This window comes from Nasonia vitripennis (genome assembly GCF_009193385.2).
Source record: "Nasonia vitripennis strain AsymCx chromosome 5 unlocalized genomic scaffold, Nvit_psr_1.1 chr5_random0004, whole genome shotgun sequence".
In the NCBI taxonomy this organism is placed as follows: Eukaryota; Metazoa; Arthropoda; class Insecta; order Hymenoptera; family Pteromalidae; genus Nasonia; species Nasonia vitripennis.
The window spans coordinates 1,907,414-1,925,657 of record NW_022279655.1 but is presented as its reverse complement, the minus strand read 5'-3'; the positions used below and the strand labels follow the sequence as shown (position 1 = coordinate 1,925,657).

The following is an 18,244-nucleotide window of genomic DNA, read 5'->3' as shown; positions in this document are numbered from 1 at the left end:
CGCGGTTCTCTGCCCTTGCTGCTGCTGCGTACGACATTATTCTTTTTTCTCCTCTCGCCCCTTTTCAGTCCGCGCGCTCTCTATGTTTCCGCTGTCCTCCGCTCGCGCGTATTATTGCATAGGACCCAGATGCGGGGTAGAGATGCGGCAGCAAGAGCAGCAACAGAGGCACGCGCCTGCTGCATCGACTGCTGCGCACGGCACGAGTATTATTGCCGCCGTCGCGCCCGCGTGCTGCATTTATGAACGTCATAAATTACGAAGTCGCAAATTGCACTTGTTACCGTTTACGCGAAGCGGGGCTGGAGCTGCCGACCATGTGCACCGCTGCTGGTACTGATGGCGATGGTGAGCCTGATGCTGCTGCAGCTGCGGATGTATTCGACGAGCTCGCAAGATTTTGCACAACTGCGATTGCTTGTCTGATCAGCGTCAGAGAAATTGGCAGTAGACATTGGATTTTAGAATTCTTATCATTCCTCGAACATTTAAACTACTTTTATATCTTTCCATAGCGATCTTTAATTTAAAATATCGAAGAAGTTGAAATGCTCAACACAACGATAAGAAATAATGCAACTTTCGTGGTAAAAAGTGGATTCAATTCTTGTTCTTTAGGTGACAGAGTGTCGCTTAATCAAAATCAATAAGTTACAGAAAAGTACGTAACGCGTATTAAGTGCATAGTCTGACCAAACTTTGATATATACTACTTGTATGGTTCTAATGTTTTTATGCACTGGCTGGATCTCTTACATAGTGTTTCAAAAATATTAATGTTTAAAAACCTCAATTTATCGATATTGATTGTAAACAGATAACCAGTATAGGAGAAAAAACTCTAGTTCCAATAAAATCAGTCCCATTATCCGTTATACCTGCTAAAAAACAAGAAAGATTTGAAATTCTATGCACAAAAGACGTCCATGAGAAATTGAGCAAAACTGTTTACAGACCACAACAAATCATCCGGAAAACTGCTTAATTGAAACAACAAATAAACTCAAAATACTCTTTCCTTATGTTAACATCTAGAAATCAAACAACAATAATAATGATGTTGGTTTCAAAGCATCAAAGCAAAATCAATGTTTGCTGGTTAGTAAACGTTAATAATTCCGCAGCATATTAAATATCCAGAACGTCTATAAATAGACGCAAGCACACGGGTCGGTCAATAAACTTTGTTTACCCCTGCCAACTGTAGCGAATGATGTAGCGCATTATAGATTAAATCACGATTGCGCTCGAAGTGTAAAATATTCCTCGGATTCGGAAGAGGAATAAATCAAAACGTCCGTCAGTGCTTAGGTCATCTAGCCGGCATAGGCAGTGTCGGCAGTAGCGCTGGTGCGGCGGCAACAGCATAGTAGCTGCAGCAGAGCAGTAACAGCCGCGCGCAATGTGTGCCAGCGCGCGTCGACTTGATTAACTGCGCCGGGGACGCGAACTGCCTCTCCCCCATCCTCCCTTTAATTCCGCTCTAGCTTCCCTTTCGTCCTCTCTCTCTCTCTCTCGCTCTCTCTCTCTCTCTCTCTCTCTCTCTCTCTCTCTCTCTCTCTCTCTCTCTCTCTCTCTCTCTCTCTCTCTCTCTCTCCCAGTCACCCATAAACGAATACGCTCGACGTTCTTCCCTCCGCACTCGGAGCAATACTTCCGCAGACAGAATCACCTCCTTACACTTTCTTTCCGCGTGTTTTTGTCCCATTTTTTTCAAAGTCCCTCGTTGTCTCCTCCAGCACGCACTCTATCTCTCATTCCGCGCGCTAACCCCTTTTTGTATATCCCCGAGTTCAATGTACATCGGGCAGACGCGTGCACACTCACACACGCCTACAGAGGGAGAGACGCAACACGCAGGAAGAAGCAATGGCAGCGGCGGCGATCAATCGCCTCCTGGTAATTGCATTAGTCGAGTCAATTTATCTCCTTTCCCTGGCCAGCGCCGCGTGCAGCTGCTGAGGCTAGCGGCGAAAACGGACATGTCAATTGCCCGACACTGCCGCCACGATCACGGACCGATTGGACCAGTAGTCTACACATGCGCTCCCCTCTTGCTGGTCAACGTAAACTCTCGATGAGTCGCTCGGTCGCTTAGCTCTCTGCTGCTTCTCTCTCTGGGGGCCCGGATTTTTATCTGGGTTAATGGATTTTTTCGGAGTGCTAATTGCCGGAACGAGTGTGCGGCGGGCAAGCAGAGTCGAGAGCTCGTATACGAGGCATGATGAAAGCGTGGAATACCCCGCGCGCCCGCCCGTCCGCCGGCCGCCTGCCTGCTCTCGGAAGTTGGCCGAAATTTTAATTGATGATATCCGCGCTCGCTTTTTTTTCCGCCAGCCAGCTTGGCCAGATTTCAATTAAACGGGGGATCCTCTCCGCGAGCTTTATGACGCCGGGCGTGATTTATTAATTCGCGCGCGGCCTGGCTGCTACTGCTGCTCTTCATTATCATTTTATCGTCGCCGCTCACCAGGCTCTTTCTGCGAATACCCGTACTCTCTGTCGCTCCCACTTTTTGTTACCTTCTCCGAGCACTTGTTACGCTAAGCCTTGATAATTCGACTAGAGCATAGGATCGACCCGCGGACGTGGCTATTCTTCGGTGCGAGAAAAAGAGAACGTATACTTACCACTTACCGTGAGAGCAGCGACTGTGCGCTGTCTTGCCTTGCAGTACTGCCAGCGATGGCGCCAGCTCTGCCGCTGCTCCTGATGCAGCCACTTCTCCGCCGCGCGTACTCGCGTTGTTCAGATGCGCACAGGTGCTCAAGCGTACCGGGCCAAAGTTTTTGATTAACGGCTGATGGTATGGGCCTGCATCGCTGCACTCTGTCTGATGGGAGACATTAAATCACCATCGTTAATACTGTTCGAGGAAGAAACGTTAAAAAAATACACGCATTTTTGCTATGAATCAATTTGTTCGTTTTATTCAGCTCATATTATGTCGAAAGTCAGTAAAAATGTTGCTACAAGAACTCATCATGGGCGATTACAATTTGCATTAGCAAATATTTACAAAAACAGAATTCAAATAATCATAAGGTATTCCTTAAAAACTAGGGAAACGACGGAATGAGTTGGCAATGGTAATATGCACGTGATAATTACTGAAAAACAAATACATCCGTAGGAAGTCTCGCAATAATCTCATAATCACCGATCGGCCCAAACATGTAATCAACGCTTCAAAAGGGAGGAACTAGCGTCACTGAAATTCCATCAGTATCTCGAATTGTCTACAGTTTTAATCAACAAATTTCACCCGAATTCAACAAACACTTTTCTTTTATCTAAATGCGCGACATGCGCGAATCGGTCACTGTCGCTTCCAACGCAATTCAACGAGTATAATAACAGAGCAAGTGCAAACATTCGAGCTTCGAAAAAGTTCACCCCCTCCTCCTCAACCCCGCTCACGCCAACTCCTCATCCGAGCAAATTTGCGTTCGCACACAACGCGTATGTGTTCTCCTGCCGTTTAGCGGGAGCAATTGACTTGCGTGCGATCAGTCTTGCGAGGGCCGACGCGAAGCGACAGCTTTTCCGAAGCTCGCTCGGCGAATCGATCAAACGGCGCGCGCTTCCCCCAGAGCGTGAAGAATCTGGCCGACGAATCGCGAGAGCGCTGCTCCATTAATCTTGAGCGTAGCGCCACGTCAGGGACGTCTCGAATGAGCGAAAGATGAGCAAAGAGCCGGAAAATCTGTGCGAAGCGCTGGAGGAGAGGGCGAGCGCAAGCTCGAATTAATATTTGATATTTGTGCACGCAGGCGGGCAGCGGTGAAAAAAGTAACGGGAAAAGCGCGTTTGCGGCACGCGCGCGCGCACACACACACACACTCGCCCTCTCGTCGTCGATAATGCTAATCAGTCGAAAGAGGTCGATGCACGCGCTCACCCCCGCTCGCTCCGCGCCTCCCTCTGCCCCTACTCCAGCGTACGCCTGATTCGCAAATGAGAATCCAGGCACGTAACTGGTGCAAGCAGGGACTCGCTTCCTTCCGGCTCCTTCTCTCTCGCTCTCGCCCTCGCTGCTATGCCTCTTTCGTTCGTTTCAGGCTTTTAATTTTCTCTTTGTTTGCATCCATTCCTAGCGATTCGTTACACTAAATGGAACTGCTTTTTTTATCTATTCAATCTGCGATTGCATTCGAATTGATCGGATTATTTCCGAAAATGCTGGCTGCACGCTTGTAACTGTTGATTTAATCGCGCAGTGAATTTATTGAATCGCCGGCAATTCATTGAATTTATTATGATTGAATGATCGATGCGGATTAACGTGATTTCGGTAATGAATAATTCCGGCTCTTGAGATTTGCATATAATTGTGCAGACTCCAAAACCTTTGTGCTCTCTCTCTTTCAATCGCGCATCATGATATTCGAATAATTCGCGCCGAGTTTAATGAACAGAATGCAGCGCGAGAGGAAGACAAAGGACCGGCCCTTTTTCCACAGCTTGTCGCAGATAACTTTTGACGCAGCGAATTTACAAATTTCCAGGGCAACAATCGCGCACGACTCGCCTTCCTCGCTGCCTTGCTGCCTCGACCATGAACTTACACCGCGCGGCGACCATTAATTTTCAGAGGCCCGATTCACAGCAGCCAGCGACAAAAAGCTGAAGCGCATCGCTCTTCTAGGAAGTTCGATTTCGCACTGCACGGCGGACGCAGTGATCAATTGTCATTAATTAAACGCCACGATCGACTTTATCGATGTGAAATTTCATTTATTTTCCGATGCAGCAGGCTAGCCTAATTTAATTACGTATAGATTTTACGGTTCGATTAATCACGTCGGTTTTCCAAATCCATATGAAAAGGCACTTTGGAACGAATAAAATCGCACACCAGAAATACTTTCCGGCTGAATGACTGATGGAGCTTCATTACAAGCGTCTCCGCGCAATCACGTGTCCATCCAGAAATTTTTCAGCAGACAAAGAGACGGAACGAGGAGGCGAGAGAAGCGAAGCAACGAGAGAGCGAGAGAGAGAGAGAGAGAGAGAGAGAGAGAGAGAGAGACAGACAGACAGACAGAGGGGGGGGGGGGCGCGAGAATAAAAGCGCGAGGGAGATCGACGACGAGCTGCCGGAGCAGGAGGGTCTTGCGCGAAGAGCGATAAACGGGGGCGATGGGGGCGCGCGCGCGTGCCCAGGACGGCGTTCACGCGTGAAGATTAGGACAGGCATGCACACGCGTGCCTCCGCGGCTCTCTCTCTCTTCCTCTCTCACAGCCACACACATACATACTGAAACTCTCGCATTGATTGCGGTCAGTGGGCGTGAGCGCAGCAGTAGCAGCGAGTTGTGGACAGCAGGCAGGTTGTGCGCGGCTACAGTGGCGCCTCATCCCCATCTACGTCGTCGAGAAGCAGTCCCGTCATCAGGGCGCGGCGGCAGCCGCGGCGCTGGACTGCGGAATTCCGGAGCCCGGGGTTGCTGATGCTGGCGGCGTCACACTCCCGGACGTCGATAAGCCTGGGGCCGTCGCACTGTTCGGGGGCGCAGCGTACGGGCTTCCGCAGAGCTGGTCGGCGATGCGGCCACCCTCGCGCAGCCCGCTCAGAAAGGCGCCGTGCACCGTCGCCGGATAATTCCGTATCGTGTGCTCACCTGCGCGTGTCAATAAACATATTTCTGTGGTTATTCAGGTTGGTCAAAGAGGATTTTACATATTTGCGGGAAGAAGTATTTCAATGGAGGAGCTGAGAGAATAAATGAGAGTTCTTTCTGGCTATTTCGAATGAATAATAACAAAAAGAGTAAAAAATAAAAATACACATCAGTACGATCTATAGCTTTCGTCGCAATATAAGCGAAACGTCAGAAAGTCAGAGCGAAAAGTATTTTCCTTTTGATAAAATCACGTAAAAAGTTGTGTGTAACGAAAAATAACCGCTGTGTATGGCTATCGGATTTATTGAACTAAACTTTACCTTTGCGCAAAAAACTCAATGGATTGCATTCCGTTTTATTTGCTTTTGCATTCAAAATATGAATGTAAATTTCGTACGCGCCATAATGAAAAATATAAAAAAAACGAAATTCAGGCATGGAAAAAAACTCGTGGTAAAAGAATTGTTATTCACACCCTAAAATATACAATTCCAAAATATTACTACAATGCTTCTATTGACTGTTCTAAAAAAATCATGGTATTATGCTATTTATTTCTCATTGGCTGTGCGTTTTTGCTCGAAAATATGATAAAAAGAAAGCGCAAAGTTCCTCTAGGTGTCTCTAGTACATATCTAATGATATATCGACGCTTCCTACAAAGTCTTCGTACAAAGTGCAGAATATTGTATAAGATATACATTATCGAAACCCGTTGAAAAAGCTGAACTTTTAAATAAAAAATTTGACTACATATGTTTTATTTTAAAAAGCTATCGAATTTTCGTTAAAGAGGCGTAATAATCTGTTACAGAAAGTACTTCTTATTTTACTATCTTCGCCATCTGTCCCAAACAAGCATTTTTAGCAAAAAGCGTCCGGAATAAAAATAGACCACCTGGCCACGAGCTCCCTCGAGTGACTCGGTGCTGCCAAGATAAATCGACCGTCGCGGCGAGATACGCTTGGCGGCTTCATTAAATCGGAGGTTAATTAATGTAGAATTTGCTAAAATGGATCGCTTACCGGCAAAAAAGACGCGTGGCTGGGGCTGGGCCGAGCCTGGCGGCTGATTGGCTGGCGCTGCGGGAGCGACGGGCGCCGCGAGCAGATCGTAATCGCTGCCGGAGCTGCCGACGGCGACGAAACTGTAGGAGCCACGGGCCCAGGGGTCCGCGCGCCACCTCGTCACCACACTCTCTCGCGGCTGTGGTACCACTTGGTTGCCGAAGATGCCCTGTGAATAAGTGGAAAATATACAGGTTTCATTCCATTAATATAGATTAACATTTTCCGAAAACTTTCATAATGTTCAATTAAGCGTAACGAACAGGAGGACAGCCGGTTACTGTTGCCGAGAGAACAATTAATAAGAAGTGAGTTCCGTTACTCGGAGGACTTTCATCATAATTATGGTTTCCCAGCTTATTTGCCTCAAAAGGCGGCATCCGATTCCTTTATCATTGATTAAATCGCCGCGCATAATTAAGTAAATATTTATAATGAATAAAAAGGAATACGCGTGTTTGCCATAAATTCATGTAAGGCCCTCGCGTGACTTTTTACACGTACACGCGCTTAAAATATTCAAGCAAATCTTTTTATCAGGCAACAGACAGAGCAAGAGTGAGAGAGAGAGAGAGAGAGAGAGAGAGAGAGAGCACGCGTGGATCGTCGTACAGGCTCTCGAGACTTGACTCGCTAACCCACTTGAAAATCTCATAATACGTCTCTCTCACTCGCTCGCTTCTTCTTCTTCTCGCGCACGCACTTCTCCCGCTCCAAGTCTGAAGGATAAAAATGCCCGGGCAATTAATTTCGTCGTGTGTACCCCTCCGGCGAGGATAAGCGGCGAATTTCGTTAGCAAAAAAGAAATGATAAGACGGTGCTGAGGAGGCGCAAAAGAAAGTTGGGCCTGATAAATGCCGACGCGCGCCTCGCAAGTGTGCACGGCATGTACACGGTGACACGCGTGAAAGTCTTGCGAGGGCTTTTGACGCGCGAGAATTTTGCGCCGGGGAATTCCATGTCCTCAAAGTGTATGTATTTGCCAACAATGAAGAATTGCTTCGTTTAAAATTAAGCTCCGGCGAGAGAAACGTTATAAATCGATAAGTGTGCGATTGAATTTTTTTAAAGACCAGTTTACTGCAGCTCCGTGCTCTATCGTCAGCGCTTTTTATCTGACGCAACACAAACTTTCAAATTATACTCGTATACGAAGGTATCATACTTTAAAACGTTAACACGCACGAGGAAGTTTTTTTACGGGTTTACTCCTCGAGTCGGAGTCCCTTCCAAAATCTCTTTACATATAACGAAAAATCATGCAAGCGCGAGATTGATCTTTAGATTCAAATTATCTTATGATGTCTGCCTCTGAAAGGAATTCCCGAATCTCTTTTATCAAAAGCGCGGAATCTTCTTACATTTACTTCGACTTAAAACTTCAAAGCCCCCTTTCATTCGAGAAAAGAAATTCCAAAATAAGCTCGAAATGGCCCTCTGTACTCGACGCACGAAGGAAGCCTCCGAACTGATAAACAATCTTTTCGAGCGATAAGAGCAAAGAAGAAGGACTGCCGTAAAGAATGCGGCCTTTCTGCATATTATAACAAGGATCTGGCGCGCAGGTGCACACGTACGCGAGGACTACGTATCGCATCGCTTCTTCCACCGTCGTCGTAGTCGTCGTCATCCCTTACCTTGAGTACAGCGATGCAGCGACCGACGATAACATCGTCGCTGACGTTCTCCATGACGCAAGCTGCCTCGCCGGCGACGAGGGCCAGCAGTACCGGCGCTTTGTACAGATTCCAAAAGAGGAAGAGCTCCCCGCGGGAGGCCGTCGTGCTGCCGACGTGACCGAAGAGGTTGGCAGTCGGGTCCCAGAAGATCCTCTCGAAGCAGAGCACGACCTACGTATGCAAAGGAATTATTTTTATTCATCATGTTACCTTTCCCTTTGACATTCTGACGATTACATTCGTCTGATTGAATCGGTTGATTTTCATTAGGTCCGCTGTAAAATGTTCAAGTGTATCTTTGTTCGTGCAAAATACCGCCGTATGAAATGATTTTCGAGAGTAATACCATCCTTTTTAGATGCTTTGACTATTCTAGGACACTCTTATGACAGCTAAAAGCATGCTGCGATTAACTGACGTGCATGCGAAATTCACTCGTGTTATCTACCTTTCTGCGAAATGCATGCATAAGTTCAAGTTACTAGTGAATATTTATACAAAATGTTTAGTATTCTACTATTTATACATTGCAGACTTATAACAAAAAGCTATAATAATAGTGAAAGATAAAGTACGATGTAATTTTGAACAGCGAGATTTAATCTGACTGAAGCCATTATAATTTCTATTCATTGCCAATGTGGAGGCAATACAGTTAAGATTGCCAATATTTAAAAAAAGGGGTTCCCAAAAATGTAGCATCATGCTAAGGTAATGTTGGTATACAATGCAGTGTAGCCGGATCTCGCGCCAACTCGGGGCCAGGATTCATTCCGAGAGCCTATACACCGTTTCTCTTAAGCTAATTACAACGTCCGGAAAATTCATTATTCGCCAGCGCAGAGCGTCAGGCCGTAGAGCAGCAAGCCGGTGATAAGGGGGCCCACCTCTTTGACTCTTTTGAGCGCTGTACAGACTGCTGCCACCGCTCCCAGCGCCCGTGTCTATCTCTTTGTGCAGCGCGCAGCTCCTCATCCTCTTCAGTAGGCCATTACTAAATTACTAATTTAATTAGAGAGAGGGCTGTTGCTGCCAGCCTCGCTGCTGCTGCCGCTACTGCCGCCGCTGCTGCTGTTACTGCCACTGCTACTACCAACTGGGCGAGCGCACATTTTTAATTATGCATCAAGTGGCTGCAGCAGCGCGAGAGGCGCCGCGCCTCTGGTGGCGGGGACGCGCGGGAGGATACCATTTCATCAATTTTATCACTGCCCTTCTCTGCTGGCCCTTTGTGCCGCTTACTTATCCACCGGGAGCTCAGTTGCGTAGTTTACACTCGCTACTCCTAATTACTAATGACGAACTCCTTTCTCTACCTGCGCGAGCTTCGTTCCTCAGAGGACCAATGTCTCTCATATCGTGTTTACAGAGCTCGGAGCGTTTTGATAAGAAAATTAATTGCTCGAGCAAGTTTGAATCCTTGAATCCTGCAGGAGGTATTTGCGAGAGATGCTGATGCCACGGCTGCGCGAGGCTGTGCGCGCGGCAAGATTCGCCTTTGAGATCTTTGTGTAAGCATTTTTCTCTCCACGGCTACTGCTTTAATTACAAGCTGTAATTCAATTTAGTTGGCGTGTTTAGATGGCACTCGCGTTGGCCGGCGTCATTAAGCTTTCGAGAAGTTACACATGCTGATGCAATTAGCGAAAATTTAATTTGCAAGATGACGGAGTCGAGGGCTAATTTTAATAGACTACTAATTATTTTTAGGCTTAGGATCCTTGTCAAGAGCTTTTGAAACTGATTAAAAGATTTTGAAAAACTCACGAAAACAGCGAAAATACAATCACTAACTCGAGTTATCAAAAGACAAGCTGTTTCAAGATTCTCTGCTCAAATTGAGAATAATTAATTTCTTGTTATCAAGTTGAAACAAAGTACTATGCGAAAAAACTGGCTCGCGCGCGCGAAGCTTTCCGGTCCAAAAACAAAGCGAGTCATAAAAGAAAATGCAATTTGCAGGGTCCAGAGGCTGGCAAAGAGCACGCAATTGAAAATTTCTAGGTATTCATCGCGCCTCCGCATAAAGAAAAATCCATTAACATGCTAATCCGAGCGTCGTCGCGCTACCGCCGAGCTGCCGTTGTCGTCGTCGTCTGACTTGCCAGGGAGCTAAATGCATTTCTAATGAGAAAAATAATTTCTCGGCTGGAGCTCTTTTTCGGCTAATCAAGTTCTTGCCAATTATTCGGAAATTCATTGCATAATCAAGAGCGGAAAATGCTTCTGGATTAACTATTAATTCAGGAATAACGATCTTTCGATGTAATAATAATTGTGCACTTCCATTTTTTTTACACCGGCTACTTTACATGAAGTCTAGCAACTTTTCATTCGGACATCCATAAGTTTCCGATGTCAGATTTTATTTCGCAAATATGATGCACCAATAGAGAGCACTACTTCAAATAAGCGAATACAAATAAATAGAAAAAATGGTAACGCATCTACTGACCTTGTTAAGATTACCAAAACCGAGTCGCTGTATGGCCTGCGACTTCCAATCGGGTAAAGGCGGATTAAACACTACTGCCGAAGGCTGTGTCGACGCTTTTAGTACGCCCAGGGGCAGCGTGACCAGAACTGCATCACACTTGAAGACTGTGCTGTTGGTCTGGGGTGAGCGCGACGGCGCCGCGTAGACCTCAACACCGTTGGCACTGTAGCGAACTGCCCTCACAGCTGTATTTAGCCGGATGTCCAGACCTTCAGATAGAGCTACAGGTACGCACGAATAGCCATTTCGCACTGAAACAAAAGCAAAATTTCAAGTGTTAACCAAATATTTACTAAGCCAGCAAATGAACACGAATATCATCAAAAATATTTCAAGATATTATAATTATTGCTATATTATCAAACTACGTCTTTCGAATTTTGGCGTTAAGACAATTGGAACTAAAACACATGAAACGGGATTATTAAACACTAAATTGGAACTGTTATCCAGGAAATGTTTAACCTGCTTTTATATAAATTAGTAAGTCAATATAATAAACTTCATTTGTAAGCTTCACAATATCCGGTCATCACCTTTTTAAGGGAGAAAAAGCTAGAATGCAAAAAAGTATCTAGTGAGATACTATGTCAAAGTAAACAATATTCGTGACATCAGTGTTTAGCGAATTCTATGAAAGCGAGTCTCGCATTACTAACAAAGTTCAGAGAAATTCCGATTATCAGATCCGAAGAGACGCCACTCCCCCTGGCCCCGTGTCGTGACAGTTTTTGCTATACTCTTGAATAAATGATGTACCCAACAACATACTTCCGACTCCTTTCTTCTTTTGCCATCCGGAAGAATCTGATTTATTATCTGACTATGATGTGAAAAAAGGCGGAAGAGAGCAGAAGACGTCAAAACACTATGCCTATATTGTGCACTAATGGATAGCAGCGAGCTCGAGGGTGATCAATAGAAACAGTAAATAGAATAGAATAATCTATGTACTAATTTTTTCTAATGTCTTAATTGTATTGTAATTTGTGAAAAATGTAAAAGAGCACTTAATTTTCATCTGCCGGCACAATTTAACGGAGGAAAGATGACGATGCTTAATTGGAATTTCTTATTTTGGCACTTCGTTTAGAAATTCGTTACGTACGTCTGAAACTCTGTACCACCACAATACACTTCAGTCTTCAGTGGTCATCGCTATGCACTACAATTTTTAGGGATTACTGAGCGTGCAGGTTAGCACAACAAGTGGACATAATTTAAAAGAATAAGTATCTTTATTAATTCACCTATAAAAAAAGATCGATGCGGGAAAGCTAAGTTTCTTGTTTACACTATTCTTAATCATTATCGCTCTCCTCGTGTTCAACTCGACAATAAAAAGAATTTCTGCCCAATCTTATGCGTTTCTATCCGTGACAATAATCTTTGTTCGTTATACTAAACATTTCTGCTTTTTTACACAACGTAATTTATAGTTAAAATGTATGTGACAGTTTTAATTAAATATACCTTGTGAATTTTCATAAAAATTATATTTTTTATATTTAAAGCCCAATTTGAAGATTTGAGACGATAAGTCTTAGTAATCCACGAAAGACTAAAGGAGGAGCCTATTAAGGAGGAGTAAATTTTCCACACGGAAAACTATAAGAGCAGAGTATGAAAGACAGGCGCATCGTTGCAGAGCCTGCCGCTGCATCGTGCGTTGCGTGCGTGCGTGTGCGGGCTGCGGTCGCACCGGGGCGGCTCCTGATGGGAGGGAATTTGTTTCTCTTTAATTTATGCGCGTTTATCAGACGTGGAAATCTCCTAAGCGCGAGGGCGAGTACTGCTACGGCGGCTCGCGTGTCGCGAATTTATAACGCTCGTTAGGAGCCAACACTATCGAGATGCGCCGCCACCGCCGCCGCCTCGCTTTAGCCTCGGACAATGTGCACCGAGGAATTCGCTCCTCACGGCTTCCGGCCTCGTTTTGTTAAGCGTTTTTCTTTTCTTCGGAGCCGTTGCATTTTTCTCGCCTTTAATGGTTGCGCGAGGTTCCAAGAGCAGGACACTGTAAGGGCCATAATGGGTGTGTGTATAAGAAAAGCAGAGTGTACCGGAATAGGGTAAATCGACGCGATTTTTCACGAGAGATTCTTTGTCGGGATACGAGATGTTCTTTCCGTGTCTATCTTGCTGAAGATTATAATACTCTGCGCGTTGATGTGAAGGTAAAATAAATTGATCTAGGCGGGACGTTGCGGTGCCTAAGGGTATTGGTAAACCGTTTTACTTATCGAAAAACTATTAATATGTTATATGGGTCGATGTTTTTAAAGGCAAATCGATTTAGTATTGTTAAAGTTTATTAATTAAGGCTATAATAATATTTTAAAGATGGATATAGGTAAACATTTGGGGGGTTACCAATGGAATCTGTGTGATAGAACTCATACAGGTTAGACGCGAATAACGATTGTTTAAAAAACTCGAAGAGTTAATAATACATAAGAATTTAAAGACTTGAAGATATATATAGAAGCCAAGAGGTATAAGCATATATTTGCAAGGCGTGAATTATAAATACGTATCCGATATATGAACTACAAAGTCGTAATAGAGCAATGGAAAGGCGATAGCATAACGCGTTCAGTATCCATTAAATATCAAGACTAAACGTATATCTATAAGCCATTACAAATTACCGCGAGCAGTTGCTGATGCTGTGTAAATTCCCAGCGCAATCTCAGGAACGCCACGAACACTGTGAAAATATTAATTACTCTCTACATTAACGATAACGTCTTACTCGGGTACGCGCTTATTAATTATCATATCCAGAAGCAGTGACAACGGCGCCGGCTTAGCGGGAGCACCTTCCGCGAGGCCCCCTCGCGACGAGAAAACTTTACGGCCGTCCAATCGCACACAGCATTTGATCAACAATTTATACTCTCGAGAAATAAAAGTACCGCTCGCGTTCTGTCGCTCTCGCTCTCCCCAACGTACGGCTCGCAGCCTATAAAAGTGATTGAATAATCGTAAAATTTATCGCCGGTATCTCTCGCGGAGAGAGCACATCGGGAGCCCAAGCGTTGCCACGGCTGCAGTTCGTTCAATTTCGCGGAAAATCTCGGTGTGTTCCTGCGGCGATGGCGCCAACAAGATCTCGTGAGCGCGCGAAAATACGCGTGAAATGCCGGCGTGTACCGCGTCAGGGCTGCGCGTAGTTTTCGCGATAAAGGACGCAGTAGTCATCAGTGCGCTCCAGCGGCCAGGATGCGAAGACGCGAGGGCCAAGCGTGTGCGCGGAGGTGGGCGAGAGCAGGAGGAGGAGGGTGTCCACATCGACGCGAACTCGTTACTCCGGCCGAGCAGCTTCATAAATGAGCGCAGCGGCCGGCAAAGTTTGCGTGCGGGGACGGAGATTATAAAACGCCCGGCACACGGGCATGCAGTCCGTAAAAATTAGCCGGCTTATAAAAATTGCAATAAAGCTGCGCCAAGTGCAGCGAGCGAACGAAAAAAGGGCGGCCGCCAGCGGGGAGGAATTTACAAGGCTGGGGCGCGCGTTTTCAGCACCTAGGATATATCCGACGTCGTAAATAACGTCCGATGCGCGCGCGGCTGTCCCGGGAAGCGCGCGAGGCAGCAGCAACAGCAGCGAGTGCGAGAAAGAGACCTACGCGCGCGCCGCGGCCAGTAGGAGCGAGAACTTTCTAAAACATCTCACGTCGTATATGTTCGACTTTACGAGGAAATCCATTAAATTTTATTTTCCGTATTTAAATTACGAGGGCCCCAGGAGAGTTCATACGCGCGAGTCTGTGTATATGGATACGAGGCGACCGGCTGGTCGATGTCCCCCGCTACGACTGCACTGTAAAAATCTCCATCGCGTCGCTGCGATGCACAATTTTATGCGGTATACAAGCGTTTTCGATACACGGGCTCTATCCAACGATATACGTATGATGTACACTTTGTGGAGTGAGGCGGCCAGTTTAAATGATCGACTGATGCACGGAGAAAGGTCTGATCGGGAGGCAAACGAGAGTTTTGAGCCAGCGGCTGGATATGAACTTATTGCAATGCCCATACAGTCCGCGAATACGCGGCGCGTGCGTGAAATAAAATTACTCGGCGCGCTGGACTGCCAACAGAAAGAGAGAGAAAGAGGGGGAATGGAGGCTCGAGGCTGAATATTATCATCCGACCCGACATAATTATCATTCCAGCCTTTACAATTACAATGCGGAATGATTCTCAATTAAAAGCAAACCGAGAGCGGAAACGCCGCCGGGGGCGGCACTAAATTTAATTAAATCCAATAAACCATAAAAACCCGTCGCATAAACAAAATACATCCCAAAACGAGAGAGAAATTCAGCGCGGCGTTCGCGCGCTCTCGGGACAAAAATTCCTCGACAACAGACGTATTTACATTCGCGATCAATTATTTTCACGCTCGGTGTATCCCGCGCGCGCTCACGCGTCCTTCCAGCCGTCGCGTCGGACGGGCTATACACAGCGAGTAGCGTCGGGCTACATACCCTGACTAATTGTCGAGTCCTCCGGTAGGTACATACAGAGGCGTATGTGTGGACCGGCGCTGCAGCGTGTATAACGCTACGCAGCGTCGTGCACGGCCAAATAAACATACTGCGCGCAAGTGGCGGGCGACGAAAGTCGCGCATATATACTCGATAAATACAATTTACTCGTGCATTAAGCGCCCTCCGGGCTCGGTCGCACGCGAAATTTCAGAAATCGCTCGACCAGCTCGCGCGCACAATGCCTGCACTCCCGACGCTCTCTCCCGCTCATAAAGCCATCGGCCTCTCCCCCTCTATTCCAAAATTTCGCCTAAATCACGCGCAATACTGCGACACCAAGTGAGAGGGTGGCTCGCTGGGAGTACCTGCACTACAGTTAGACCGCGAGCGAGATGGAGGTACGGCCGTTTGCGCGAGGTCGCCCCGTCGTTCGGCCTCTCAATTACGCTAATTATGACGTACACGAGTTTACGTTCGAGGGTTAATTATGCCGGACCAGGCCAAGTGCGCGCACCCTCTTAATGCGGATGTATACCCTGGCGCGTTTGCCGGTTATCGGCGCGGAAACGAACTCGCGATGCCTAAAATGCTGCAGCCATCAGAGATGCGACAGTTCTCGTCCGGACAACCTAGCGATATATCGCGACGTCATGGAGGAGAGCTGATTTTCGGGGGCTCTCGCCTGATGCCGGTGTTTTTAGCAGCGTTGCTGTTCCTTATGCAAACGATGCGGCGGCCAGTGATGTATTGTTACAGGCGAATTTTGATTGATCGAGCAGATCTACTGGAGAGAAAATGTGCGGTTTAGATGTTTAGGCCGGGGTAAGCGATCGATGTGGATAGGATGTTTGATGTCATGGATTATACGTAGATGGATGATCGGGGGCTGCTATTCTCCCATTGATGCAGCACACATGTACTTCATATGAGTGCAGTATGCTTTTCATGAAAAGCTCGGATCATTTTAATTTAGGTATAACGTGTGTATTGATAATACTATAGCAAACATTTCAAAAGCAGCTGTGTATGTAAGCGCAGAGTTGTAAATGTTCGTTCGCGTATTTGATTGTCTACTGTGAGTAAGCTCGACGCATGCAGAGTTAATTTAATTTTGAAACATCGGATCATTGGTTTAAATGCTATTAATCCTCTTGTAAACGTTGCAGACCTTTTATACCTCGCTGAGGTTTTAAAATAGCACAAGCAATGTAGAACGTTATATCAAATTGCAGCTTTTTCCCTCCAATTTCGTAAAAAAAAAACAATCACCTTTTTCGCCACCTCATCATCACCTACAACATTTTGCCAAAATAGAGTATACGAAAAGCTGCGCAGCGCAGAAAGATTCTCCCTCGGCGATTGTTCGCGAATCTCCCGAGAAATGCGCAAAATATCAAATGCAGCAGCCCTTTCACTGGGTCGATCGAGGGCGATCGAGCCGGCTGGCACGGTACACGAGAACAGCTAAAAGACATTGTGATCGCGATATTTCCAGGATCGGCGGGAGCGAGCGATGTCTCACAGCGGGAGCCGGAGAGAGCACAAAGTGTCGGCGGCGACGTTGGCCTGGACGGCAAAAGTCGCGACGAGAGTCGGAGCCGCGCCGCAAAGGCGATTATAATGGGAATGGAAGACGACTGTGGTCACGAAGGGTTGCGCGCGGCAGCGACGGCGCGCCAGGACGTAATATCGCGCCGGGCCGGATGCGCGTCTATACATACAGCTACCTCTCTATCGCTCCAGTCCTCTCTCGGCGGGCGCTTGTCAAAAAGATCAATATTGAACGATCACATTGTTTGAGCGCGCGTCGCCGGGCGCAGCTTCGTCTCCGCTCTTTCTCCATCCCGCCTCTCATTCTCTCTCTCTCTCTCTCTCTCTCTCTCTCTCTCTCTCTCTCTCTCTCTCTCTCTCTCTCTCTCTCTCGTGAAGGCTTTTGTCCGAGTGCAAACTCGATACAAAAGCCCCTTCCGGCTTTCTCTCTCGGCGGCGCAAGCGCGCGCGCGGGGGGCACAAAGAAGCCAATCGCTAGTGAAATCGAGAAATTAAAAATTAAATTGTCCCTCTTTCGCCGGCTCTCTCGGCTCTTTCGTAGCGCGAGCGAAAGGCATTCATGCGCCAGCTCCGCCGCCCCCGGGAAACTTCGGAACGTAGTCGCGAGAGCCCGTGTACAATTTGAGCGGAAAATTATGTGCCGCGCTCGGCCGTTTCGTATCGATAAATGCAGCGCAGGGGAAAGCGCGCGACGCGACGAAACTGCCGCTGCGCGGCTAGGCGACGGCAAGAGGACGTTGATGGCGCGAGCGAGCGCGATTATTGTCGGCAGCTATTATTTACCTAAGGGCTTTTAACGATTTTCGCTTCCAGGCTTTTATTTACTCGTCTGGCTGGCAGCGGCGGCAACGTAATTGAAGCAGCCGTACAGAAGCTCGGATGTATTTTTAAAGAGCATTATCGATTCGTGGAAGCTCGCGAAGAAGCGTTTCGATGTATTAGGTCCACTTGTGCCCCAGCGTAGCTTAGCGCCAGTTCAATTCGCGCAGCGCTCAATGATCGCTGATTTCCATCGCAGCCGGGCGTCGCCGACGTCGTGATGCGAGCACGAAAGCCGCGCGCGTCCGGCATCCCTTTGAAGCGCCGTAGTAGCGTCACGTCGTCGCTGCCGGCAGCTTCCCTTGACCGGCGCGAGCGTACGCACCAGCGACACCCTTTCGTATTAGCCGCCCGCGCGCGCTTTATCCGCACCCATCCTTCTCGTTACAGTCTCCGGCTGCCGCCGCAGCGCCCTGTGTTTGATCTTGGCACGCAGTATATTTTGACGCAGAGTCGAACAATTTGTATGCCATGCTGCTTTTCAATTTACATTTAAATTG

At 47.0% G+C, this 18,244-nt stretch overlaps 1 protein-coding gene across 2 annotated transcripts in view; it reads right to left on the bottom strand.

The window, feature by feature from the left end:
* Positions 1-2,901: 2,901 nt before the first annotated feature.
* The window catches only part of LOC100678665 (lysine-specific histone demethylase 1A), a 235,744-nt gene continuing 220,401 nt past the window's right edge, over positions 2,902-18,244 (bottom strand). For both annotated transcript variants that reach the window (XM_016987349.3, XM_008205444.4), the window contains 4 exons: positions 10,831-11,123; positions 8,334-8,546; positions 6,654-6,864; positions 2,902-5,624 (listed from right to left, as the gene is read on the bottom strand). In XM_016987349.3, the coding sequence (XP_016842838.1) occupies positions 5,395-5,624; positions 6,654-6,864; positions 8,334-8,546; positions 10,831-11,123 (947 nt within the window). In that variant the 3' untranslated portion in view covers positions 2,902-5,394. The remainder of the gene's footprint in view (positions 5,625-6,653; positions 6,865-8,333; positions 8,547-10,830; positions 11,124-18,244) is intronic.